Source organism: Lactuca sativa, chromosome 9 (genome assembly GCF_002870075.4).
Source record: "Lactuca sativa cultivar Salinas chromosome 9, Lsat_Salinas_v11, whole genome shotgun sequence".
NCBI classification, from domain to species: domain Eukaryota; kingdom Viridiplantae; phylum Streptophyta; class Magnoliopsida; order Asterales; family Asteraceae; genus Lactuca; species Lactuca sativa.
Genome location: NC_056631.2, coordinates 37237869 through 37264519, shown reverse-complemented (window position 1 = coordinate 37264519; position 26651 = coordinate 37237869). Strand labels below are relative to the sequence as shown.

Here is a 26651-nt window from a genome sequence, read left to right as displayed (position 1 = left end):
CGACCTAACCGGTCACTAGCATAGCATCATCCTATATACCAGGATTCCGACCTTAACTAGGTCTCTAACATATACCATCCTAACTACTAGGATGCAAACATATCAAAGCAATAACATAACAACGATACCCGGATCACAATCCGATAAAGGGGTCGGCCTTGGTGTCGTAGACCCTGTCGATATAGTGAGGATAACTCACCTCGCAACTGACGATTGAAAGATAGGACCAAGATGCTCCGGCCACTGATACGATCTCCACCACTAGCCAACACCAACACTGAACTCAAACAAAATCAAACAATTACTAAAATGCCCCTGGAAGTCAACTGGTCAACCCTTGGTCAAAGTCAACCTCCTGACTAACTCTACTCGCTGAGTCAACTCGATGACTCGCCGAGTCACCCCGAGACTCGCCGAGTCCCATGACTCTAAGTCCCCTCGCACTCAACTCACTGAGTCCTCCCTTGACTTACTGATTCATGGCTTAACCAGAAGAAGTTTTGACCTCACGACCAGACTCGCCGAGTCCAAGGCTATCTTCAACCTACTCGCCGAGTTCCAGTCCATCTTCAAGCAACTCGCCGAGTCCAAGGCTATCTTCAACCTACTCGCCGAGTTCCAGTCCATCTTCAAGCAACTCGCCGAGTTGTTCTTCCAACTCGCCGAGTGCCTCTAGATCTTAACCCATACAGAAGCCTTCCAGGCCATGCAATTGATCCAGAACGTAGATCTACCCTTCTACAACCCATCCATCACGTAAAGTGGCAAACTTTACGTGAATCCAAAGAGATATAGGCATTTTACACTCTAGGGCTAGGGTTTGGGACAAGATGACTTCACTAAACACTCAAGAACAAGGACTTTAAAACATGTCGTCTTTTATTAACATAATTGTTATTTATATTCGAATAACAAATGAATTATAACAAAATTCTGATAATATTTTTATTTTATATATGAATATAAATATGACGACCATTAATACACATTTTATTTATATATAAATCTAACGTGTGACGAAAGATTATGTAAAAAAAATATATATATTAGGTAAAAAATTTATTATGTGTTATATTTATATATGAATGATATTTAAACTGTAAAAAAGTTAAGCATACGTTTTATTCATAAATGAATAATGAATGTACTATAATAAAAAAAATATGATCGATTTTTATTCATTTATGAATAACAAGAGCTGAAACTCTAAAAAATAATTTTTTTATTTTATCTTAAAACTATATCAATATGTATGTTTATTTATAGAGAATAAAAACTTATGAATTTTTATATATTTAAAATAATTTTGTGATAAAAATAGCTTTCTGAAAATAAAATAAAACAAAAAAAATATGTTTTTGTGTATATTAAGATAATAATTAGCATAGTTTATGGAAACATGTTTGGTTGGAAAACACATATGTATCCATTATCTATTTCAGTTTGTACGACTAAGGTCCCGTTTGATAGTTTCTGTCTAGGAAAGTTTTTTGACTGAGAAATAAACCATGTTGTTTGATTGTACATCTGATTGACTGTGCTGAATGATGAAAAAAAATTAAAAAAAAAAAATTTAAAAAGTTATTTAAAAAGATTAATAATCCAAGAAAGAAAGAAAGAGACACGGTTTGGTGCATAATTGTTTTTCCAACTCATTCAACCAGAAAGATATGATTTTGGAGCTTTTTGCGGAAGACATATCTTACCGGGAAAGACCCTTTTTTTGTGCAAATCAAACAGTCTTTCCGGTCCATTAAGACTGAAAGATCTGTTTGGACCTAGAAAGATGCGTATCAAACGGGACCTAAATGTTTTGCAGCAAAACAAATGTGTGGTTCTAAATGATTTCCTCATTCTTATTCTTTTTTTTTCTCAATTGAACCTCTCTCTCTCTCTCTCTCTCTCTCTCTCTCTCTCTCTCTCTCTCTCTCTCTCTCTATATATATATATATATATATATATATATATATATATATATATATATATATATATATATATATATATATATATATATATATATATATTGTTGCTTATTTCATCAAAAAAATCTCTTTCGACACCGTTTGTACATGCTCATATCCAAATTCTCGTCTCTTCCATTTGAACTTACCATTCCGTTAACAAGACAAAGTACAAGGAAGTTTTATGATTCTTTTTCTAGTCTGAATATCATTTTTGACATTAAAAAAAAATCAAACTGTTTGTGACACAAAAGTTTGTTAAGTATCTTCTTGTCTTTTTCTACTTACAAACCAAAACATACAAAGATGTAGTTTAAAAGTGGCATGGGGGTTAGAGGGGGCAAAGTGGGCATCTGTACAGGGTCTAATTTTTTTTCATTATATATTTTTATTTAAAAATACAAAATTATAATAAATATAAGGGTCTTTTTTTTCTTGTTCGTCCTGAGCCTTTAAAAATATTTTATTTTTCAGGACCGACGCTTAAAGTGGTGATATATGTATTTGTTATGTGAACGATATGCAACATCATTTATTGATGATATGATAAACATATTCAAAACAAAGAGACTCCCATGTCTTTAACTCAAAATACTTTCTCTACATCTATCCAGCCATTTATTCCTCCATCTCCTCTACAACAAATTTATAAAATTAAAAAAAAAAAAAAAAAAAAAGATAACTCCAAAATCAAACATCTAGACTAGGTTTAAATGGAAACAGGAGCGGCAGCATTAACAAGGTTTGCACTAGCTATGGGACCGGCGGCAGCACCAGAGCTCAAAAGCTCAACCATCGCACGACGAGGGTTGCTTCTTTGCTTCTCACACATGTCAGGCAAAAACACTCCTGCAAAATGTTCAAATATTTATTTAATTAATTTCACACGTTAAAATGACAAAAATACCCTATATATGATTTTCATTTTCTGACTTTTGGTCACGGTAGTTAATATGACCTCTTCAAAGGTAACTACAGATGTTGACTTGGTAACGTATCTGCAACTTTTCGTACTTTTGAAGCAAGAAAAAGATTTGAAAAACAATTTTCTTATTTTTAAAGTTGATTTTGTTTCAATAACACGAGAAACATATAAAAAAAATATGTATATGTCTCTGCATGCATTAAGAATGTAATAATTATAAATAAAGTTTCAAACATGAGCATGATCTTCCTACACTAATTGAAATTAACATTGTAATTCAGTTCTTCATAAAGATGATTATAAGATCGATCATTTACCTTCTCCGGCGGCCAGATTGACATAAAGATCAACGATGTTGGGGCAGTTTTGGTAGCATGCGGCGGAGCATATTGTGGAGACAGACTGTGCCTCGAGCAAGGTGTCAGAAGAGATTCCGACTGAGTTCCGATCAACACCACAAACCTTAACACATTCATCAGTCTCGATATACTCCGACATCCTCTCCACCACCACTTCCGATGTTCTGCATTGATATTCCGTCTCTCCATTGTTGTTCTCGAAGTTCTCCAACAAACACCGCTTCCCGGATGATGCAATTGAAAAGGAGCAAACTTCCGTTGGTAAATCCTCACATACGATCTCACCTAAAGTTCCTTGAAGGAGGAGAGAAGAAGCAAAGAAGAGAACCAAAGACAAGAACATTTGAGAAGACATGATGGTATAAGAGTTGTTTTGTGTTTGTAAGCTTTGAGAAATATACAAGTGCTCTTGTTATGTGTTTTAATTTAGGAGAACGTGGATGGATGTCTATATATATGCATACGAAATATAGAGGAGGTGGGGGTTGAGGAATATAATTTATTAAGTTGACGAAAGCCGCGTTTAAAAATAGGAAAGAAAATTAAGATACGGCGGGACGCGTACTTATTGCCTTCGTAAACCTTCTGTAGTTTGTTGATCTTTTCTTCGTCATTGATGTAAGGTGACGTCGTTACGTGCTGCAGAGTCTTTGCTGAAGTTTCCACTTAATTCCCTACACTTCCCCAACCTCTATTTTGCTCCTTCAAACAATGTTTTCAAAAAAGGTTTTAACGAGAGAGCACTTCTACTAGCATCAATTTTATACTTATTGTTGATCGGAATGAATGGCCGGTTTTTACAAAACCTCGGTAAACAGTTTAAATTGAACTATTAAACCCTCAATTGAATAAAAACACATTAAAATGAGATATGTTGCACCAATTTATGGTATTTTCACATTTATTTAGACTTCTTTTAAACAAAATAATATATATATATATATATATATATATATATATATATATATATATATATATATATATATATATATAGAGAGAGAGAGAGAGAGAGAGAAAGAGAGAGAGAGAAAGTTCAAATGTTTTTCACATGCACTAATAGGATTTAGTATTAATTATATGTATATTAAATACTATCCATACTTATAACTAATTTTTATGGAAACTAATTAAATTCGTCATTAATGTCAACAATAATATTCTTTCAGAATAAATTCATATCTAGAAGAATAAGAGTGTATTGCAGCAGAATGAGAGTGTATTCTAGTAGAATACACTCTATTTCTTCATATTCCATACAACTTTATTGTATTTTAAGTGATTGAGTCTTGAAACAAAGTACAAACTCATATATAAAAACATAGATGCAAATTCATTCTGAAACAATGTTATTGCTGACATTAACGACGGATTTAATAAGTTTCCATAAAAAAAGAATTATAATTATGGATATCATTTAATATACATATAATTATGGAAATTATTTAATATCTATAATTATTTAATTAAATAATTATTTAATTTACTAAATTTTTATTGGTGCATTCTAGCACACAATAAATGTACAAAACAAAATAACCTAGCCCTATATATATATATATATATATATATATATATATATATATATATATATATATATATATATATATGTATATGTATATGAAGCAATTTGATGTATTTGTATTCATCTAAAACAATATTTTGTTTTAATATTATACTTCATGTTAATATTTGATGTATTTAGACTGATGTGAGACTTATGGTTACGTAAAACTTGTGGACGTCAAAATCTTATATATATATATATATATATATATATATATATATATATATATATATATATAGAGAGAGAGAGAGAGAGAGAGAAAGAAAAAAAAACATCATAAATGGTCCATGTGGTTTCTTCATATCTGAAGTTTAGTCCTTGTAGTTAGATGGTCCCTGTGTTTTCAAACTTTTGACAATTGGTCCTTATAGTTAACTCCGTTAAGTTTTGTCCGTTAGCTGAAGGGCATTTTTGTCATTTCACTACCACAGGGACCATTTATGATGTTTTCTTTTATTTTAAAAAATAGAATAATATGTAAAGGGTCCCTCTCTCTCTCACACACACACACACAACCATTTCATCTTCTCCGGTGAACTCACCTAACTCTACACCCAAATCTAGATTTACAAATTAAAAAAATTGATCTGCATATATGTTCCATCTTCAAAATCGTGTTCATCCACACCCACTATCCAAACAAACCTTCATCCCACCCCTCGTCTCCCTCTTCGGTCACCTATCTCATCTTCTTGTAATCCTTCTGAATGATAGACTCTGAAGAACACGAACTTTCTTCTTGTAATTCTCTATGATTATCTGCATCAAGCTTAGTAACACGTGCAGTGGCAGTTGTACTATTAGATTTCCTTTTAATCAAGTAAAAAATAGTTGCCATGGCAACTATCACCATGGAAAAACCAATCATATAGATTGGGTTGAATGATTTGGTCAACGAAGTGGTCAAATTTTCTGATTCAACACTAGTATCTGCTAAACTAGACTCGATTTCAAGATCATTCACAACCATTTCTGACTTGCTCACAAAAAGTGAAGCTATTTCACTCGACCCATCTTCAAGATCATTCACAGTCATTTCTTATTTTCTTAAAGAAAGTGAAGCTATTTCACTCAACCCGTCTTCAAGATTCAAACTTTTCTCCAAAATAACATCATTGGGTTGAATCGCATTTGGGTCTTCCATCAAAATCTCATCTTGTACACCAACTTCCATTTCTTCATACGCTTCTTCTTCCACCATCTCAATACAAGGAGAGATCCTAGGAATTAGGATTTGTTACACGGACCACAATAGTCTGAGGCACACCATTGATCAGCCGAACCTGAACATGAGGCAGCGCAGGCGGCTTGATGTGGTCAAAGATTATGACTGTGAGATCCTTTACCATCCTAGTAAAGCGAACGTGTTTGCGGACGCTCTCAGCCGCAAGTCAGCTGGATCTTCTACTCCAGCGACATGTATAAAGATATGAGTGGGTTTGATCAGGGAAGCTCAAGTTAAGGGTATACGAGATGAGAATTCGAAGTTTGAGAGGATTAGGGGTAAGAACACCCGATTTGTGCAGGATAGTCTGGGATTATTGACCCTTTGTGGTCGGGTATGGGTTCCGATGTCTGGTGGGGTCAGACAAATTATTCTGGGGGAGGCTCATAAGTCTCGCTTCTCTATTCACCCGGGGGCCACCAAGATGTACCGGGATTTGCGATTGAGTTACTGTTAGTCATCCATTAAGAGGAAGATTGCATGATATGTGGAGAGGTGCTTGACCTGTCGGATGATCAAGGTCGTATGGTCAGCTGCAGCCTCTAGAGATTCTCATGTGGAAATGGGAGCAGATCATGATGGAGTTTATCACCAAGTTGTCGAGGACGACGAAGGGATATGATGTTATATAGGTCATCGTGGACCGATTGACCAAGAGCGCCCACTTCTTAGCGATATGGGAGAGTTCATCGGCCGAGAAGCTAGCCGACTTGTATATCTGTGAGATCGTTGCTCACCATGGGTTGTCGGTCTCTATTGTCTCATACTGCGATATTTGGTTCACCTCCCGTTTCTAACAGATGTTCCACGAGGAACTGGGCACGCGGCTGCACTTCAGTACAGCCTATTATCCGCAGACAGACGACCTGAGTGAGCGGACCATACAGACTCTCAAAGATATGCTGAGACCCTGTGTTATTGACTTCGGTGGGAGTTGGGACTCCTACCTACCCCTTGCAGAGTTCTCCTACAAAAACAGCTTTCATTCCAGTATTGGTGCTCCACCATATGAGTTGTTGTATGGACAGAGATGTCGCACCATAGTCTGTTGGGGTGAGATCGGTCACTGGGTAATGGGACGGACAGAGGTTGTTCTTTAGACTATAGAGAGGATTCAGCAGATCAGACAATGGCTGAAGACCGCTCAGAGTTGACAGAAGAGTTACGCTAACAAATGTCGATCTGAGTTGGAGTTCCAGGTGGGCGACATGGTACTCATGCAGGTCTCACCCTGGAAGGGTGTGATTCGTTTTAGGAAGAGGGGGAAATTGGGTCCCTGATACATCGGGCCATTCAGGATCATTGCCAGGGTTGTCAAGGTGATGTATAGTATGGACCTCCCAAAGGAGCTCAATCAGATTCACTGCACTTTTCAAGTTTCGCAGTTGCAAAAGTACATACTGGATGAGGAGGCGGTAGTGTCGTTAGATGATATTCAGGTCGATGAGCATCTAAATTACGTGGAGAGACCAGTGGCCGTTCTTTAGAGGAAGGTAAAGGTTTTAAATTATGTCAAGTCACCGCTCCCAACTCCAGATCAAGAGTAGGGTATCGCGTCTCGTGCGGCTTCAACTGCTGTGACGCATAGGCTATCATCCGTCCTCTCTACATGAGGATCGCTCCCAGTCCTGTGATGGATGCATCATGAAATACTACAAAATTCTCAACTCCCGGAGCCTCACAAAGTCACTGTTTGAGGGTCTCAAACGCCCTCTGTTGCTCGGGGCCCCACCGGAAATCCACCCCCTTCCTCGTCAGACGAGTGATGGGTACTGCAATCTTTGAGAAATCATGTATGAATCTCCGGTAGTACCCAGCCAATCACAAGAAGCTCTTGATATCTGAGGGAGATTTTGGAACCTCCCACTGCATAACCGCCTCGATTTTGGCCGGATCGACCAAAATCTCCTCCTAGTTAACGAGATGTCCAAGGAACTAAACTTCTCGTAACCAAAACTCACACTTCGAGAACTTGGCATACAGCCATTCCCGCCTCAAGACTCCCAATAGCTCCCGAAGATGCTCCTCATGTTGCTCTTGATGGGTTTTGGTCATAAGACATCCTATGTGCTCATACAAACCCTAATGCTTGGATCTAGGTTTCTCTATTGTACATACTTTGAATCCAAGACTATAAACCCTAATTCTAGCATATGGAAATCAGAATTCACATGTAAATAGGTTTAAGAACATACCTTGATTGTTATATAGCAATAACAATCCAATTCCTCCTTGAATTGACCTTGGAAAGCTGAGAGTCACAAGTGTCACTCCTCTAATGGCTTACAAACACCATAAGCAAGTGGAGAAGGTATATAGAGAGAGGAGGGAGGTTAGAATTCGTCCTTAGGACCTCTTGGGAAGGGGTGGACGAATTCCTATGCCTTAGGGGGTTTATATAGGTGTTAAGATTAGGGTTTTAGTCCTTATCCTTATCTAGTTGCTTGTCCACCAAGCAACCATAAGATAAGTCCTAGAAATCCTTATCCTAGTCGAATTCTAAGTGATTATCACTTCAAATTCGTTCACCATACTTATAAGATAATTCTTACCTTATTTTGTAACTATCACATAATTACAATTCAGCCCCTCTAGTTTAATTAATTACACTTGATCACAAAATTAATTCTCAATTAATTATTGACCAATATTAATTAAACAAATATGATTTCTCCTTTAATATATTATCCTTATAACATATTAATAAATCATATTATCCTCTCTTTCTATTTATTTCTCCAATCAAGTTGCTTTGGTGAAGGCAACCCAAAAGGACCATGCACTATCGGGTCAAGTACATACCAAAATAGTTATGGACTTAGACACTAATCCAATAGTCTCCCACTTGGATAAGTCTAATAACTATTCTGCGTATGACTTCGGATCCCGATCTGCAATCGTAGCTTTCCAAAGCCGCTGTCAACTCTGATCATATCAAATACGCGTGTCCTTAGATAAGGGATCATATATTCCTCCATTCTAGATATCATATGATATATGATTTCAAATCATTCTCTTTGTACTACTTCTCGATTTCTGATTTATGACGACAGACTAATTGAACAAATCAAATTAGCCCTAGCCCGGCCGAGCATTTACGTTTGTCATCACTAAACCATCGAGGGGCCCAAAGATATCACTTTTATCCTACTTTGGATAAAAGGAACGGATAAACTTTGATACAATGCTTGCTTGTACTCACGCACCGAATCACACACAACAATATGTTTTATAACACCAAGTTACTGGTGCGTTTACATATTATCAATGTGCAACCGATTCGCAAGATACAACTCACACATCTCGGTTTCAAGAATATAAGATGTTATCGTCTCACCAATCACTCGTGATACAATCCATGGAGTGATCCAAGTGAGCGTGGGTCTAATCCAATGCTCAAATCACATTCATAAGCACTCATGAACGTTGCAACAAACATTTGCTTATGTCTAATACTTTTCTAGACATTCCACACACCAATTCACGACAGTCTTCATTCATATCTACTTCCAACATATGAACGACTGTGGCCCGTTTGAATAATTCGATTATTCTTAATAACCTCAATTATTCTGGAAGTCAAAACATGCAAATGTGAAACACAAGAATAATACTAATCCCATATGGCCTCAAACCTTTGAGTATTGATAATACACCTTTTATTTATCACCATATCGATTACTCATTATTTGTCGTTTCGGGTAATCAACTTCTTACTTGAATTCCAACACTTGTCCCATGCTCCTGGCATGCACACAATGTTTACCTATGGTTCTTACTTTGTGAAATAGATCACATTGAACACATTTCCAATCCTTCTCATTTCACAACTCCAAATCCATTTTCCATAAGTTAAAGAATATCAAATTCTTGTTACTTATAGAATATGCTAGATTCTAACATTCTATGTAACTTATCCTTTCGTAATGTCACTGCACCAAAGTCACAAAGACTATTGCCAATGATATTACAAAGTCCTCTATTGGAGATTGTTACAAGACAATTCCATAGACGTGATGTCTCTCACTCAAAGTACATTCTTTGAACATCCTTTTGCATAGAAGTTTCTAATCTAATCATAGATTTCTCAATATTCAATTCCCAATATGGACACACTTCCATATGTTCCTTATGACAACTCAATCTTATCTATTCGTAATGATGTCGATATAGTCCATCCAATATGGAAACATTTCCATATTTTCCAATACTATACTTCCAACTACTCACAAGCGACCAATCATCGTCGAACTTGGATTGTCCTTTGATAGTTGTTTAATTATTTTAGTCAAAACCAATTCTAGTCCCTTTTCCCTCTAAATGCGCTCGACATTTGGAAAATTTTAGAATGGTCAAACATTAAAGCATTTGCAATCGATCCTATACCCGAAGCGTATGGGACACGACGCATAATGTTTTATTTGCTACGTTCTCAAAATTCGAATTGTGAAGAGGGATGCCGTAATCATAATCGAAATTTTAAGAACACACTTTGTACCTTTGACTAAATTTTATTAACATTTCTCAACCTAAACCTTTAGATTTGAAATGAAGCATAATATTCTCTCCCTTAATTATAGCAAAACAACTCTTCAACTATTGCGACTTTGCAAAGTATGACTCTTGTTTTCTATAATTAATATTGCTAACCTTGCAATACTTTCCTTAATAATCATACAATCATAACTTTTATGCTCCCACTATCATGATGATTATTATAAAACATAACACTTATGCTCCCACTAGCTTCGACATGTATTCATAAACATCTTAACTTTCAGAAAACAATACTTATTGAATTTCTTAAGTTCATGTTTCTAATACTTAGTGCTTTGATAATCCTTTATCAATGCTTCTTGAACTTATACACCTTTGCCTTCGATAGTTCATATGTGTGTCTAAACAATTAAGACTAATTGCCAAACCTCACAATTCAAATTATGGAAAGGGATGTCGTAACCATGATTGAATTTGAGAATGCAATTTTACAATCACTATCTTCTTAAAATCTCTCTTAGTGAAAGCATTTCTTCACAATCATTTTCATGAAGGAGGAAATCTTATGTCACTTAGATTTGAGCGGTGTATGTGTTCCTATCCATGTGAATTTGTTAAAACCAAAGTTTATGACAAATTCAAACTCATATGGACCGAGCTTTCTTAATCTTGATTTCTTGCCTTATGGTAGCACAGCTGCCCACCATGTCTTCCAAGTAGTTAAGCGGCTCACCTTTTCTTATCAATGTACCTTTCATTGATTAAGGTGCTTTGCCTTTTATGCGTTCAAAATGAGAACTCATAGAACTCTCATGCATAATTAACTCGATTGGATTGGCACAGAATCAAAATAATGTCAACACGATAGGTTGTAAACCTCAACTCGTGTGCTAGTGATGATCGATAAGGTTTATTTGATTTGTTCTTGAAACCTTTCAAGACAATTAAGACTCCCGCTGACTCCTTGACATATAAGGTTCTCTTGTCAATAACCATTTCTTGACAAACGAATATTCAAGAGTTAGTGTAGCTTTTATCAAAACTCTTCATAAATTGGTCCTAGTTGGTCTTTGTCTTATCCAAGACATCACAACTTTCCACATTTAATGAAAGTTACAAACCTTCTTAATACCTTCACTCAATGTCACAATCTTAACTTTAAGACTTGTTATTGGAACGCAGTATGATTGACTTCTTGATTTGACCATTTCTTCAATCTTTGATTCCTCTTCTTGGACATACAATTGTACCAAGACTCACTTAGAGGATCAATTGAGATATGGTTCTCAATCATTAAGACTTATCATAAAGCATAAAAGGTACTCTCCCTTCTTCTTAGAATGGAGAAACTTTTATCTTTCTGCCTACTTGATTCTTGTTATTCGTTCTACTATTGATTTAAACCTTTTCAATCAATTCAGAATTACACTTAATCTTATAAGTATAATCATATTTACTAAACCTTTAGTAAATCATGACGAATATCTCGTTACTCTTATGGTGGACTTTGATCACACAACTTTGTGTACTCGATCTCCTAGTCCTTCACTTGACACTTTGTCAATGAATTAGTCTAATTTCCAAATACGAAATTTCTCATTCATCGTGCATCCACGTTGCATGATTCCAAGTTTCTGTCCAATTGAAACTTGGGCGATGAGAAACTCTCCCTATTTGGTAATTTCTCGACTTTCCATAAATAACTTAATAAGAACCAAATCCATTATTGCTAATAATAGAAACATTTTAACATCAATTTTTCATACACGCCATTGCAAGGATAAATAAATAAAATTTAAAATCAAAAATTTATTTTATTGCGGAAAAATTTGTCCTTACAATGCAACTCATTGAAAAACTTATGCTAATACATCTTTCTTAGCAATCTAATTCTAACTCTAAGTAGTAGCTCAAAAATCTAATCTTCGAGAAATGCGATCGAAATCCATTCCTTCACGGTTAGATTCTGCTCACTTCTTCCTTTAAGCTTCCTTTCTTTTCTTCGATCCTACAAAACATCAACTGTAATCTTATTACATTATGTATTAAGAATCTAGAATAGAAGCTTAAAAGAGTTAGTAAATGGATTTTACCTATATTAGAGCCATACGTTTCGACTCTCCCATCTCTTAAATCTCTTAGGTAAATGTGGCAGCTTCGTCTCCAATGCCCCTTCTCTTGGCAATAAAAGCAAAATGACTCTTTCGGAACAACACCTGGAACTACTTTAGACATCGCCTTTCTCTTATGATCAAACTTTTCGATCATTGCATGTCTTTCATTGCCATTGTCTATATCCATAGAGGTCTTGAAGGCAGATTCACCAATCAATTTTGCTTTTCTATTGCGCCAAATCATTGCAGATTCAGCAGCAATAAGCATATAGGTGAGATCTATAAGGGTCACGTCGTAGTTCATCATATAGTACTCTCTTACGAACTCACTATATGAGTTGGGAAGTGACTGAAGAACCCAATCAACAGCCATTTCCTCTCAAACAACGGATCCCAACATTCTTAACTTATCAATGTGTGACTTCATCCCTAGGACGTGTGCACACACGGAGTTTCCTTCTTTATGTTTACTTGCCAAAAGGGCTTGAGTGATCTTGAACTTTTCAAGCCTGTGAATTTGTGGGTTAGGGAGAAAAATAGGAGGAGGAGGAGGAAGTGAAGCATGATTTCTCGTTCCTCGATTGAATCGTGGAATATCATCTTCATGTGGAATGCTTGTTCCACGGGATTTGGGAAAACCATAGTTGTCGAACTTTGACATCTACAATACGGGAGAAAACGAATTCAAGTTAGTTGATAGATTGAGTCCTTGGTAGATCACTCAAATGAAATTCCAAGGCTAGGACCCAACACAATACGCTACAACCTAGAAAAGGGATGTCGTAATCTAGTTGCAGAATATTTGAAGGTAAGTGAATGACGATTCACTAATTTCCACCATGAAAAACGAAAAAGAAATTTAAGTTTTAAATCTATGAAAACTCCTAGATCCTTTGAGATACATTGAACTTTCAATGGCATGTTTATATCTCGATATGCCCCTCTTGTTTGTGACTGGGATGCCGAGGATCACAAAGCGGGTGTGAATAACCATGCAAACTTACATGGTGCCCTCACATGTTACAGTCACCTATTCGATGTGCCGGTAAACCACACACGCTCCACCGAACTATGACAAACATTGAGTCACCCTTTGCTACCTTTGCTTAGACCCATTTAGTGTGCCGGTAAACCACACACGCTCCACTAACGTCTTCGCAAGGGCACAAAGTGTAATTTCATGGAATTGCATCAATTCACTTTTGCCTAAGTAACTAAGATTGGGAATTTTATGAAAACATTTAGTTTCTTTTATACTTCATTATACTTATAAAGGAAGGTTTCGTCCTATCCTACCCGTTCGGCTAACGACTCTCCACTAGTCAAGAGTGCGGTGGGTAAGAGTGGATACCCATTCAATCGTCATTTTATAGGCAATTTCCTTAAACACCCCTTATAGACCAGCTTCGTGAATGAGGCCTACTAACGGTAAGACTGACTTTTAGTTATACATATATATAATGTTAGACTTTTAATGTTATACATAGTATAGGGTGTATTTTATAACTTTTAAAATACTATGTGGTTAACTTTAACAATTACACTTTTAATTCTATTAAATGGTTAACCTAAACTTTTATGGATTTATTAAACCTCTTTTAATTATACACCTTAATTAATTAATAAAACCATAAGGGTGTGATTTGAACTTTTTCAAAACAATACTAGAGTTTTAGAATTTAACATTTCTAATTAAACTTTTAATCAACCTTTAAATTCCAAAACTTGAGGGTAAGTTTTGAAACATTTCAAACCAAAGGGTTTAGAATTTAAATATGCATCAAAATTAAACTATTTAATTAAAATTTAGATTCCAAAACTTGAGGGCAAGTTTTGAAACCTTTTTCAGAACATTAGGGTTTCAACTATTTAAATTTCAAAACAACAAAACTTTTGGGGTTCAAATTTAAACTATAAAACCTAAAGGGCCAAATATGAAACTTTTCACAACAACAAGGATCAAATAACAAATAATTCAAATTAACATTTAATCACATAATTATCCATATTTGATGATTTCTTGCAAAATAATTTATCAATTTACTTAAAATAATTAATCAATTATCATATAAGGAAACAATTATCCTATTAATTGATAAATATCTTCAATTAGATTAAAATTATAGTCAAATATATCATATAATCGGATTAATATTAATCTAACATGATAAGGTAATTATCCCAATGCAAAAACAGCAAGAAATCCCGAGATAAGCACTGTCTGACGCACCGACTCGCCGAGTCACCCTCTGGAACTCGCCGAGTAAGGCTGACTCGCCGAGTCCAAGAGTGACTCGCCGAGTCAGATCGAACAGTGAGGCCAAAACACGATTTTCAGTTACATCAAGCATCAATACAATAGAAACCAATCATGGCTCTGATACCACTGATGGGTTTTGGTCATAAGACATCCTATGTGCTCATACAAACCCTAATGCTTGGATCTAGGTTTCTCTATTGTACATGCTTTGAATCCAAGACTATAAACCCTAATTCTAGCATATGGAAATCAGAATTCACATGTAAATAGGTTTAAGAACATACCTTGATTGTTATATAGCAATAACAATCCAATTCCTCCTTGAATTGACCTTGGAAAGCTGAGAGTCACAAGTGTCACTCCTCTAATGGCTTACAAACACCATAAGCAAGTGGAGAAGGTATATAGAGAGAGGAGGGAGGTTAGAATTCGTCCTTAGGACCTCTTGGGAAGGGGTGGACGAATTCCTATGCCTTAGGGGGTTTATATAGGTGTTAAGATTAGGGTTTTAGTCCTTATCCTTATCTAGTTGCTTGTCCACCAAGCAACCATAAGATAAGTCCTAGAAATCCTTATCCTAGTCGAATTCTAAGTGATTATCACTTCAAATTCGTTCACCATACTTATAAGATAATTCTTACCTTATTTTGTAACTATCACATAATTACAATTCAGCCCCTCTAGTTTAATTAATTACACTTGATCACAAAATTAATTCTCAATTAATTATTGACCAATATTAATTAAACAAATATGATTTCTCCTTTAATATATTATCCTTATAACATATTAATAAATCATATTATCCTCTCTTTCTATTTATTTCTCCAATCAAGTTGCTTTGGTGAAGGCAACCCAAAAGGACCATGCACTATCGGGTCAAGTACATACCAAAATAGTTATGGACTTAGACACTAATCCAACAGCTCTCTGGTCTTGGAATACACCAAGATATACCTATGTATACGATGACCGAACGATCAAGCATCGGTCTGCAGACCCGATTCATCAGGTCCATAAACACCGATGGCGCATTGGTGAGCCCAAACGACATTACCACGAACTCATAATGTTCATAACAAGTCCGGAACGTGGTCTTCTCCACGTCTTTATCCCTAGCCCTGACCTAATGGTACCCCGACCTCAGGTCTATCTTGGAGAACCAAGATGCTCTCTGCAACTGATAGGAAAGATCATCTATCCTCGGGAGTGGATAACGGTTCTTCACTGTCAACTTGTTCAACTCCTGGTAGTCAATGCACATCCAGTGTCAACCATCAGTCTTCCTAACAAAGAGAATCGACGCTTCCTATGGCGAACTGCTCAGACGAATGAATTGCTTGCCTAGCAGTTCTTGCAGCTATGATGACAACTCCTGCATCTTTGTTGGTGTCAACCGGTACGGCACCTTGGCGATTGGGGCCACACCTGGCACTAGGTCGATCCTAAACTCGACCTGCCTCTCCAGAGGTACTCTAGGTAACTCTTCCGGGAACAGGTCAGCGAACTCCTTGACTACTAGAACCTCTAAAACCGTGGTCTGATCCCTGACCCGCGTATCCACCACATACGCTAGATAACTCGCACACTCGTGTTGAATGTACTAATGAGCCCTGGAAGCTAAACAAAACCCTAATCCCAATCTGGTGCCCTCATCGTAGACAATCAGTTCTCCCCCACTTGGGGTTCGAACTACCACTCGCTGACCCTCGCAGTCGATCATGGCACCGAAGCGACTAAGCCAATCCATACCCACGATCACACATACATCCCCCATGGGAATCAGAATCAAGTATATTGGGAAAAATACCTTGAAGATCTCCAACACGCAACCCTCATAGACGGAAGAAGCAGAAATTTCGTGTTCGTTGGCGATAGAGACTCGCAACGGACACTCTAGCTCTCCTACTGGAAAACCAAACTCCCTACTAAGTGACTGAGAGACAAACGACCGACTCGGCCCCAAGTCAAACAATACCAAAGAAGGTAATGAGTTTACTAAAAATGTACCTAATCATAAGTACAAACATACAAGCATAAAGCAGATATAATTAGTAAGATAAGGGATAGAAGCATACCAGCAACCACAACTGGTGCTGCTCTAGCCTCCTCTGTTGTAGCTGGATGGCACGTCCCTGATCCATCGGAGGCGCTGCTCTACCCTGACTCCCATCAGTAATCCTCAGTGTAGTCGTAGTTAGAGCCTGCTTCGGCCTGGTAACGATTTGTGGACAGTTGGTCTTCACGTGACCAACCTGATTGCAGTGGTAGCAGATCCTTATATCCTGAATTCGGGCTCTCTGGCGACAATTTGCGGCATGTACTGCTCGATCTACAAACCCCCGAGAGACCCTTCCCACACTTACCACAAGTGCAGCCATGTTGTCCTCCTGACCTGGAATCAACGGTCTTAAAACGCTTTGGTGTCGGCTGTGACTGCGTGGGGTCTGCCTCTACTCTCTCAGCTGTAACTCAATCTCAAGCTCCCGCCACCTAGCGGCCTCCTGTAACTCCAACAAAGTATCACATCGTTGGGCCGCAATAAACTGACGGATGTCAGTCTTGAGCATGCTCAGATAACGTGTCATCTGAGCCTGCTCAGAAGCAAACTCTGGGCAGAACATCACCCTTTCCATGAACATACGGGTAATCTCTATCACCGTCTCTGTACACTGTCTCAAATCCAAAAACTCTTGAGCTAACCGCTCCCGCTCGACCCGTGGAATGTAGAGAGCATGGAACATATCCTTGAACTACTCCCAAGTAATCGCAGCTCTCTGATCATCAGTATAGTATCCAGTCATCAACCTCCACCAGTCCTTTACCCCGGACCTAAGCAGGTTCAGAGCACATTTGACCTTCTATTCAGCAGGACATAAGCACGTGAAGAAACATCCCTCCACGTCGGACAACCACCTCATGGCTCTAATCGGGTCCTGTATCCCATCAAAAGTGTGGGATTTGTGTTATCGAAGTCCCGGTACCGAAAAGCCCAGCTAGCTCCTCCCTCTGCCGCCCTTACAGTTGTTGTAGTTGTTGCGATAGCCGTCTCAGCAATGGCTACATAGCGCTCGTCAAAGTACTCAACCATGGCACTCTTAATAGACCCAAACATCTCCGACAGTTGTGCCTGGAACAGAGTAGCAACCTCATCATGCAGGATCTCTCGAATCCTAGCGTCCAGCTCATCCGACCTCATCTGCCCAACAACCTCGGGCACCGTCGGTCCCTCCGGACCACCATCTCCTGATCTTGATCCGGATCCAGTCACAAAGCGTCTCGTAACCACCATACTGAAAATACATCAAGAATATATCAGATAATCCGCATCAATAACGGGGGAACCAACTCCTAACTAAACCCTAGGGGTTGTTACTTCCTTGCTACGCGTATGGGTCTTGTGCTTTCAGTAGCACGGGCCCATACTACATTCCACACCTAGCCAAATTTGTCTCAAGTATCATCACAATGCCGTAACAATATTCATAAACATGGTGAGAGCTCAACCATCACTCCTAGAAGAAGGATAAATATCTCATAATTGGCCTACCGACCTTGCACAACCCACCCATGAAACTTCCACCAACCCTGCAGCACTCTTGTATGCTAGCCATACATAACGGTGGACCCTATAAACTTTCGAATACCTGATCCTACCCTAAGCCCTTCATCAAACAAGTACTGGAAATAAGGCCAAACCAAACATTCTTAGGCTATAAGATCTTAATTATGTATGGTCGTGATGCATACACTAAGCAACTACGGTAATGATGTCAATTTCATATAAGGAAAAACCCTAAGCTATCAGGCATCATACAATCAGGCAATTTTATCATGCAATTCTTGAAGATCCCTAGCCTAGTACTAGCATGTTGTTCTAACATATCACAAAATCAAATAATTCGTAAGGTATTTTGGGGTCTACTTACTGGCTCCGGCTGATCGTACACTTGCATTCTCTTTTAGTATTTTGAAAATCATTTGAAAAAAATCATTTTAAAATCTTGTCCTTAGTTTGAGACTAGAGACACACGAGTGTTTCCTCTAACACACTCAAACCAAGGCTCTAATATCAACTTGTAACACCCATAAAAATCATGTCAAATTTAAACTTTTTAATAAATTCAAAACCAATAATTATTACAAAATTTGTTTTCCAAATAGCTTAGTGTCAGAGTATCCCAGAATCAAGTCAAGAAAACATAAGGAAGTGTATGATCACGCCTTCGCCTTCCCGCGATCATCAGAAGTACCTAAAACAAAATCAACAACTATAAGCCCGAAGCTTAGTGAGTTTCCCTAAAATACCAACGTCATACAATCATAATTGTATCACATAAACAAACAACATGCATAATAATCCATCAGCCTGATTGGACCGCCTCGTAGGGCCATCAGTCTATCTGGACAGTTCTCTGAGCCATTGGCATGTCTGGACCGCCTCTCAGGGCCTTCAGCATATCTGGACCGCTCGTTGGGCCTTCGGCCTGACTAGTATGTCCTCCCGGGTCTACAGTCTATCCGATCCACCCAGGAAATGTTGGCCTTTAGCACAAAGCAGGTCCACCTCAACCCAACCCCCAAATCAAACAATCATGTGCACATAAATATCATACGCTAGTATATATAACAGTCAAACCGATCTAGGGATGTCAAAAACCCCTGCGGGATCCCGATACCCCGTTTATTTTCATGACCGGGGTTGGGAGTCGGTATTTCCGTCTTGTACTCCCGTGGGGGCCCTGGTTGTACATTTATGTAAATATATATATATATATATATATATATATATATATATATATATATATATATATATATATATATATATATATATATATATATATATATATATATAATATAAAATACATATACAAAATAGATTTTCTAATTTTAGGTTTAGTGTAGGTTTCACTTTCCCGTTTCCATTTAATGAATGTTGAAGATGTAGCGAGTTGATCATATATTTTTGGACATGTAAGTATTTTATATTTGTAATGTTGGATTTTTCGTATTTTATATTTGTAAGATTGTTGGAATTGTCGTTTTGTAATGTTGGATTTTTAATTTTTTAGGTTCTAAAAGATTAGGTTTTAGGCTTTTAAAGTTATTAAAAAAAGTTGTTTTTAGCCTAAAACAAAGCAGTTTTTTAGCAAAAAAATCAAATTTTAAGCCTATAAACCGGGGAAACCAGGGGAACGGGGGCGGGACCGAGGGCGATGGAGGTAATCGGGGGCAGGACCGGGGGCTATGTAAATGGGGGATTCGGGGGCAAGGGCAACAACTGATTTCGGGGGCAAGGCGGGGGCAGCTATTTCTGCTCCCGTTTGGTCCCATTGACATCCCTAAACCGATCTAGCAGATCACTAATCATAGCAACATCCTATAACTAGGATACAGACCTAATCGGTCACTAACATAGCATTATCTTGTATACCAAGATACCGACCTACCATGTCACTAAGCATATCACCATCCTAACTACTAGGATACAAATCAATAAGCATATCATACAATAAACCCGAATACAAATCCGAAAAGGGTCGGCATTGGTGCCTTCGACCCTGTTAGTATATAAAGAGGACAACTCACCTCACAAGTAGCTCGGGATGATAATGTCAACTCCTCCAAATACAGCTCCAACTCAAACACCTACATCCACCATAGATCCACTTCCATAAATTCCCAAATCACTAAAATACCCCCAGAAGTCAAACCGGTTAACTCTTGGTCAAATTCAAAATCAACAGTCATGGTCAACAGTCCATGTTGACCTAACTCGTCGAGTGTAGCCCAATGACTCGTCGAGTTCTTCCAAAACTCGAGAACTCGTGAAAACCCTAGTTGACACGCTGAGTTTCCAGGCAACTAGTCAAGTCCATGCGATATCCAAATGTTGGGAAAAACCCTAACTAACTCGTCAAGTCTTCTCACTGAGTCGCCAAGTCCATGCAGAACAAATACAAGCAATATTCATTCGACTCGTCGAGTTGGCCATGCAACTCTTCGAGTCCCTTCGGTCCATTTCTCATCCAGACGTTTTTAAGCTACCCCAAAGCTCCAGATTGCAGATCTAACCTCCTAGGGCATGGTTTCAACGTAAAGTTGCAAACTTTACGCACATACAAGGTCCTACGTGCCAAAACCAAGCTAAGGGAGAGGTTTAAGCCAAGGAGAAAGGCCAAAGCTTGCTAAATTTGATAACTTTATAACTATAAGGACTTAGAGGAGTCCAGATCTGAAGTTACAACTTCAGATCATGCCCAATACCCGAAATGATCCACAAATATGCTAAAAATGGCCCTAAACCTATGCATGAAGAGATCTAGCTAGAGAGAAGTCAAGGTAACGACTTGTTACCTTCAAGATGATGTCAAGATGAAGTAGAAACATATCCACAAGCTCATCCTTGCTTCAAGCTCCTTAGATTTCAAGTTCTCTTTACAAGATCCACCTTCCAAGCTTCTTAACACACAAAAATGGAGAGTAGGCGAGATTAGGGTTTTCTAAGCTCAAGGGGGCAGCAAGGGAGGTTAATGACCCTTTAAATATGGTGCAAAACCCTAGAAATTAGGGTTTCATTTTCCAGCTCCTACTCGTCGAGTTGGGGTCCTCCAACTCGTCGAGTAGACCTCATAAATCAAGTGACCTGATCCACTTCTACACGACGAGTTGGGGGCATCCAACTCGTCGAGTAGGTCTAAGAATATGACTATAAGCTTTAAATTTTTATACCTGGGAGTCGGGGTGTTACAATTAGATATCCTAATTTGTTGTATGTTTTTATGCGGAGAAATCTGGTTACTGGTTAGGTGATCAGACTAGTAGATCTATAGGACTACATGTGTTTGCTGTTATTGATTAATAGTGTTATGTATCGATATGTTAAGTTTACTGGGTTAAGGCGTATCAGCTGATACTGAAGGCCAAGACACCCAGGGCGATCCGGATAAACTGAAGGCCCGCGAGGCGGTCCAGTCAGGCCGAAGGCCCAGAGAGCGATCCAAATATGCTGAAGACCCGGTGAAGCGGTACAGTCATGTTAAAGGCTTTGTAAGCATGTTGTTGTTTGTTATGTAATGAGGTAGTACTTTGGAGAAACTCACTAAGCATTGGCTTACAGTTTTAGTTTTTTTTCATGTACTTCTGGGGACCGTAACAAGAAGAAGACGTGATCGTGCACATCTTTCAGTTATATATTATTTGGATTTTTGGGACACTTTTATTCGTTTATATAAAATAATAATAAAATCCCTTTTTTCTGACTCGTTTGGGGCCTTTGAGGATATTTAATTCCTCAGGACCGACCATATGAGGAAGACATAAAAATAGTATTATGGAAGACAACATGATTGTGTATTTGTGTTAATTTTAGTAGATAACTCAAAAAAATACGAAACTTCAAAAGTACAAAATTATAAAAATTAAAAATTAAAATTAAGGAACTAAATAATAGTTGGTCGTTTAAAACAATATTAACTCAATCAAAATTCTAGAATGATGATTCTGACCAACATTTCACCACTTTCTCCTTTGATCAACTTTAAAGGCAATAATTCGTTTGAGGTTATTGGTTATTTCAACGAAAGAAACTAAAATAGTCAACAAGAATGGTCATATTATTCTAGAAAGTTGTTGTCAGCAAACGTACTTAAACTCCAGGGGTCAAAATGGATTTATGTAAGACTTTAGGGATCCAATATAAAGAATAGGAAAAAAAAACTTTTCCAATAATAAATAAATTAATAATATAATATGGATTTATGTACGGATCAATTCCTTAGCAAAAGTAAATATAATAATAATAATAATAATAATAATAATAATAATAATAAAATAATATTGTTAGAACTCAAAATTGTCCGTTAATTCAGAGGTCTTGGCTTGGGACAGCAGGCATCGATGAAATTATTAATTAATTTATTAAATTTATTAACCTTCAGAATCTAAATTCTCTTGTGAATAACGACCAGAAAAAACGTTGCCCCTACGTGACGAATGTCACATAGTAATGATCAAAATATAAAGAATCAATTTCTTATATCATAATCACAATTTATTGTTGGACTTAAGTTTCAATTTTGTTTTAGTGTTAATATCTTATCAAAGTCATAATTTTTTAATCGAGACAAATTACATTTCATGCTATTGTTTTTTTAAAGATAAAAATATTTTTAGTCCTTAATTTTTTTGTCATAAAAAGTTCCTTAAAGTTTTTTAAAATCCAATCCTACATCTAGGTATGAATAAAAACCAAACCAGAAACTTAAAAACCGACAAAGTTGAAACTGAAATCCAACAAACACCGACGGAGTGAGTTTGAATTTTTATAAAAATCGATATTAGCGGTTCGGTTCAGTTTTGCATTATAAACTCACCCAGTAAAATCGAAAAGACCAACAAAGCTGACCCATATTATATATTATTTAATATTTATTATATTTTAAATATTATTTTAATTTATTATATATATTTTATGTTTAAGAAATTTGAACGATGTTACTACGTTTAATTTATGTTTTGTTTCGATTCAAAATTGAAGTTATTTTAGTACTCTTATACCCTTGTGTAGTTATCTTAGTATATTACAATTACCATTTTTAAAATGTACTTTCAATAAGTTTGAACCTGAAAAATCCAAAAAATCAGAAAACCATGAATAAACCCAAACAGAATAACCGACCCATGTCGAAACCGAACACATATGGGTTATGAAATAGAAAAACTGACTTTCTATGGTTTGCTTTGGTTTTACTCAAAAACTAACTCATGTGCATCCATACCTACATCTAGGGTGGTTTCACCGGTAAACGTAATTTATCATCTCAAATTGACATGTTGGTAAACCACACACACTCCATTAACAATGATAATGTTTGATCTGTCCACCACTCAAATTATTATCTCAAGTTGACGTGTTGGTAAACCACACCTGCTCCATCAAAAATGATAATTTTTTATTTGTCCATCACTCAATTTTATAGTCCTAAATTAATGTGTTGGTTAACTACGTACACTCTACTAACGACTCACATTTTGTCCTAAAGTAATTAGAGTTGGGATTTATAAAAGGTTATGTTACTTTATAGTATCATACTTTAAGAGGTTATGTCCTATCAAACTTGTTCGACTAACGACGGAGTCTAAACGAAAGTTGTAGAGTACATTTCCGCCTTCGCGTGGATTTAAAGAACGTCAAAAACGGAGCTCGTATGAGAAAGATACGAATTTTTGAAGTTGGCACTCGATTTTGCAAGACCCGATGCGAGTTAGTTAACGTGGCTCGATCTGAGCCGTCCGATGAAGCCCAGCCTCGCATCCGATGATCGCCACGTCGCTCCTTCGCTACGCCCCGCGTCCGAGATTGCGTACGCCCAGCGTTCCTCGGTCTTATCCGGGTCCTGTCTGAGTGCGAGCCAGCTGTGCGAAGCTGGCAACCTTATCCGGGACTACGCCCAGCATAGTTGCTAAACGTGCAGCTTAGTCCGAAGCCCCCAGCCCCTATAAATAGATGCGAAGATGGCCAGATTTATCACACCAAAATTGTTTCTCTCTCTCTCTCTCTAAGGGTTTTAACCCTCCCCTAAGCCTAGGTGATCCCCTAGCACCCGAAGGAAGCCCCGAGGCTCCCGGAGTCCCGAGAAAAAGAGACTTTCGGTTCGGAAACACTGCTCCGAGCAAAGCCCGGTTTTCTTTAAAATCCGCTGTAAGTGAGTTACGCTTACGCAATTTTTAATATAGCTTTCGAATAATTATAGTAATGTTATTAGGTCCTTAAAATAATTATTTGGGCTATTATTATGAGTTATATAGTGTTTTTTAACGCTTATGTAATAATAATAATAGCTAGACTATTAAATTAGTCTCGGTGAATATTAAACTAAACCCTAGCGGTAATGATACTAGGTTTTGTCGAGGAAATTTGTTTTAAGAGTTACGAAGTATTGTCCGAGGACCGAGTCACCACTGTATCAGGTGAGTGCATAATTATTTTCATCTTACACATAGATATGAAGTATTTTATATAAACTACGTGCTATGTGTGCATATTATCTGAATACTTGTTGTCTATGCTGGATGAACGTTTTTATACATGTTTTGAATGATTTAAACTGTATGCGTATCTTATATATACAAATATGTTGGGTATGACATGGGTAGATGAATGATGAGAGATAAAAGATGATGTGAGTAAACATTGGCAGCTATAGACTTAGTGCCTAATAAACAACATCGACAGCTATGAACTTAGTGCCTATTGGACAAACACTGGTAGCTATGGACTTAGTACCTATTAGGAATTGGTAGCTATGGACTTAGTACCTACTAGATAAACACTGGTAGCTATGGATTTAGTACCCATTAGGAATTGGTAGCTATGGACTTAGTACCTATTAGATAAACATTGGTAGCTATGGATTTAGTACCCGATGAATAAACTATAGCAGCTATGGAATTAGTGCTTTACGAATGAGTATTAACAGTTATGGATTTAGTGTCAGTCCTATAACCCTAGAAGCAAGGGACCTCGGAATAAACGAATGTAGGATAGATGACTCTTAGGATATATCCTTAAGAGTAAAGAAGATAATGGGGATGGGTAATTGGGTTGATTGCTTGATTGTTTAAACATAATAATTATATTATTGTGGGTTGAAAACCCTATGTACTCACCAGGTTTCCCAACCTGACCCACTCAGTTTATTTATATCACATGTGTTGATATGAAGTCACATTTCACTGAGAGATTAAGGAGTTATAGATCACTAGTGATAATGAATGTAAGTTTTGTTTATGCTTATGTTTCTGTTGTAACGCCCGTAGATCCGGGCTAGTCAATTAGAGACGTTAAGCGTCAAAAATGACTTTTTGATGGAATATTATTTTGAAGGAATAATCTTAACTAAGTTATAGTATATGTTACAAGGATTCCGTACATATAAAGAATGCCAAAATCCGAGTTATAACGAAGAAGTTATGACCTATCGAAGTTTCGCGACAGAACCGGCATGACGCTGAATGACGTAAAAAGTGAATTTATGTTAGAGTGATATTTAGCCTTAGCGATCTAAACGAAAGTCGTAGATTTCGTTAAACCATGAGCGTGCATAAAAAGAACGCCCAAATCTGACTTTGTATGAGGAAGTTATGATTTTTCGAAGTTTCGACTTAGCGGTATGCAGCCCGAATACTCGATTTGAGACCGAGCGGTTTTTAGCCGAAACAATCTAAATGAGAATCGAAGATCTCATTAATTTTAGTAAAACGATAAAAAGATAGACGAAAACGGACGTCGGATGAAGAAGTTATGATTTTATAACGGAGTTTTCTTGTCCCGGCCTACTAAAAATAAATAATAAAAATAAAGTCAAAATTAGCCGACGGAGTCTAAACGAAAGCTGTAGAGCGTAGTCTCACCTACGCGGGGATATAAAGAACGTCGAAAACAGAGTTCGTATGAGGAAGATATGAATTTTTGAAGTTTATTAAATATTTTCGATATTTAATTTAAATATAAATTCGATATTATCCGGAAGGGGGGAGTCAGCGTTCTTATCCCCATTACGCCCAGCGTAATTTAGAATTACGCCCAACGTAATTTAGAATTACGCCCAACGTAATTCGGGTTTCCAACCCCCTATAAAAGGGTGTCGAGGGCAGCCGAGTTCTTTGCTCATTTCTTCCATTTCTCTCGCGTTTTTGCATCGTTTTTCGTGCAAGAATTATCCCGAAGCCCCGGTATCATTCC

At 37.3% G+C, this 26651-nt stretch overlaps 1 protein-coding gene across 1 annotated transcript; it reads right to left on the bottom strand.

The window, feature by feature from the left end:
* Positions 1 to 2464: 2464 nt before the first annotated feature.
* On the bottom strand, positions 2465 to 3682 carry LOC111882742 (uncharacterized). The gene is made up of 2 exons (XM_023879104.3): positions 3204 to 3682; positions 2465 to 2810 (listed from the first exon to the last, which is right to left on the bottom strand). The coding sequence occupies exons 1-2, from the start codon at positions 3598 to 3600 to the stop codon at positions 2671 to 2673; spliced, it is 537 nt and encodes a 178-aa protein (XP_023734872.1). The 5' UTR covers positions 3601 to 3682; the 3' UTR covers positions 2465 to 2670.
* Positions 3683 to 26651: the final 22969 nt, after the last annotated feature.

Bases quoted from the DNA above. Each gene is read 5' to 3' on its own strand.
- LOC111882742 (XM_023879104.3), bottom strand. From the start codon at position 3,600: ATGTCTTCTCAAATGTTCTTGTCTTTGGTTCTCTTCTTTGCTTCTTCT. The intron at 2,811-3,203 runs GTAAATGATCGA...AACATTTTGCAG, and splicing joins CAATCTGGCCGCCGGAGAAG to GAGTGTTTTTGCCTGACATG.